This window comes from Lathyrus oleraceus, chromosome 6, assembly GCF_024323335.1.
Source record: "Lathyrus oleraceus cultivar Zhongwan6 chromosome 6, CAAS_Psat_ZW6_1.0, whole genome shotgun sequence".
NCBI classification, from domain to species: Eukaryota; Viridiplantae; Streptophyta; class Magnoliopsida; order Fabales; family Fabaceae; genus Lathyrus; species Lathyrus oleraceus.
In genome coordinates, this window is record NC_066584.1 from 372,066,576 (window position 1) to 372,069,821 (window position 3,246).

General features: G+C 38.0%; 1 protein-coding gene across 1 annotated transcript; it reads left to right on the plus strand.

Moving 5' to 3' along the window:
- The first annotated feature begins 2,904 nt into the window (after nt 1-2,904).
- On the plus strand, nt 2,905-3,246 carry LOC127095694 (uncharacterized). The gene has a single exon (XM_051034347.1). It carries the CDS (start codon nt 2,905-2,907, stop codon nt 3,244-3,246), a length of 342 nt encoding a protein of 113 aa, XP_050890304.1.

Here is a 3,246-nt window from a genome sequence, read left to right on the forward strand (position 1 = left end):
AAGGTTTAGTGGTGGTTGCTTTTTGACATGAAACATTGAATATGATGTCTGTAGAGATGAAGAAGAAGGCTTTGCTGAAATTTTTATTCATTCCCTTATAAATTTTGTTGGGATTAGGCCATTAAGCCCAACATTTTGCTTTCCACACCACTGTGTTTGCTAGATGATACCTTTGCTTAATCCAACAATAGCTCTTTGTGTTTGAGCCTTTTCTGTTAGGCCCAAAGCCTTCATTTCCAGGTTGCACACCCTCTGGGTTATGCACCCCTGCAGATTTAATTGCTTTTACTTTTTTTATTTTTTTTATTTTTTACCATTTCTTTATATATTCTTTCTATACTTTTAATTTATGAACATACATGTTTAATTCATGTAAATTCATAATAAATTCATTCATTGTGGTTAATTAGAGTATTTTCTCTTTTGGTATTTAATTGAATTAATTCTCCATTTGTTCCTTTCCATGCCATGTTAGCTCATGAAAAATACACATAAAAAATGATTAAGATAGATTTATACTTGAGACTTTCATTTTCAATTAAAAGATCATTAGAAATTAATTATTTCACTCTTGATTGCATGCATGAATTATTGTGGCATGAATAATTTATTTTTGCACTTTAATAATTCCTTTATGCATGAATAATAGTTGAATATGTTTAATCCTACCGTTGCCACTTGATTGTTTTAGGCATGGTACCATGGTTTGTATACTTGTATGATATTATCCATTTCATGTATGGTTTTTAATTCATCTCCACATTATGGATACAATGTCTCCCCATTCCCATGAACATGTAATAACTTAGGATTTACTTTTCTTTATCTCTTTTCTTTGCATGTTAACTAACAAGATAAAATTAAAACCATAAAAAGAACTTTTCCAATGAATAAAAACACACTTGATCCAACGTCAAATGCTTTTTTCAAATAAAATTCACTTGAAAGAAACGCGAGCGCTTGACCCAACGTCAAGTATCTCATCTATTCCATTTCATTCTCACACTTCTATTCTATCTCTATCTCTATCTCATTCCGTTCACACCTTTCACAACAAAAATCCAAACAGTTGACCCAACGTCAAATGATTTTTCAAAATATTTTCATAATAAACTGAAAGACAAAAATGAGGTGCACGTACTTATGTACAACACTCAAGTACTTGGGTTTTCGGTCGTACCTAGCTTGTGGCTCGGTGCTTGACTTCCTTTTAAAACACTTATTAATAAAACGAGTTCAATCCGGTGCTCTGAAAATGAAAAAGAGTGGTTAGGATGTTGCGGTTCTCTCAACTCCCGAGTACTCTGATTTTTGGTCGTACTTAGCCATGGGTTAGAGGCTTGTCTCCCTTTAATTAAAAATGATTAAACTTGTCAAACAAATTTCATAAAAAAAACTCTAAAATCAACCACAACTCATCAAATTCAATTTTCTGCCTTAGGGCATCCAACAACTTTTCTCAAAGGACATGTTACTTCCGTTCTACCGCGGCATGGATGACGCTTAAGCCTCTCATGCACGAGCATACAAGTAATGTTTAACCGATAGAATACGATCCAAGCGCATTCATACTGCCGCAAATAAACATTTAAGCCTCCCATGCGCGATCATACAAGATGTGTTAACCACTAGAATACAAACGTTAACACTGTTCATTAAAAATAATCAACACACACTCCGTTTTATACTCGGAATAACATAACTCTGACGTTCTTATTGCATGATGGGGATACGTAGGCATAAGGGTTCAAATCCATGGCCAATACACTAATTTAAAACTTATTTTCTCTCCCTTTAACCATTAGCAAGTAACCTCCAGATAACAACATCCCTACGCACAAAGAACAAGTAAAGTGGTTCCCGTTGAGTACAACAGATGTGAGGGGTGCTAATACCTTCCCCTTGCATAACCGACTTCTGAATATGCTATTGGTTGTGAAGACCATGCTTTTGATAAAATATAATATTTTGTTATAATTAGCCATAATTAGTTTCCTATAATTATGTTGTATCATAATTAGATAGTTGACCAAATGTTACACATTGATGTATATATATTCTATTCAGATCAATGAGAAGGACACGATTTCCATTATCTCACATGGTATCAATCCTAACCGATCCATCTCTCTAAAAACAAAAAAAGCTAACGCAGAAACGCGTTTCTTCTTCTCCCTCATGACAGTTCGCCGCCACATGCTTCTTCTCCCTCCTTGAAGTCTGTCGTCGCAACAGGACTACCATACTCTTTACCGCCATCACCGAACACGAGAACCACCCTATTCTCTCGCCTTCCGCCTCTGTTCACGCCCCCGTCGTCGCACCTACGGCCATGTCTGAATCAGATCATTTAGAATACAGTGACGCCGATACCCACAAATCCGCCGATACTAGTGATTCCGGCCAGTCCAAGAACACCATGTTTCGAGGTTCCAAATCAGAGTTTCATCCCGCTCTTGCCGTCTCCAATATTAGGAATCACATTCCTATTATTCTTGAGATGGAACCACATTTCTATTATTCTTGAGATGGAAAAATATCAATATGGTATTGGAGTTTCATCCCACTCTTGCCGTCTCCAATATGGTACCTGAACCACATTCCTATTATGCTCGCTCACATCGTTCCATCTATCGAAAAAGAGCCCCCAACCACTACCAACGCCAACCATGAACAATGGTCCACTCTTGATGCCACCATTCTTCAGTGGATTTATTCCACTATTTCTACCGATTTTCTTACCACTACTCTAAAACCCAACTCACTGCAATGGATGCATGGAATCGCTTGGAAGATATTTTTCAGGACAACCAAAATGCTCGAGTTGTCACTCTTGAGCAAGAGTTTTCTAACACTCGTATGGAGTATTTTCCCAATGTCTCAGCTTACTGTTAGCGTCTTAAGATGTTTTCTGATCAGTTGAGAAATGTCGGCTCCCCTATCAACAATCATCGTCTGGTCCTTCAGATGATCTCTGGTCTCCCAGAAGCTTACCGCAGTGTTGCTACTTTGATTCTCCAGAGCAACCCTCTTTTGGAGTTCTATCATGACTGTTCCATGCTCACTTTAGAAGAAACCGATAGAGCTAAGATGACAAATACAGACTCTCATGCTGCTATGCACACCACTCAGCCGAAACCTATTGAATACACCTCTCAGCGTGGCAACCGTCTCCCCGACAATCGTTCTCGCTCCTGTGGCAACCAGATTCACGGAGGGGGACATGGTAACCGGAGAGCACCTTAG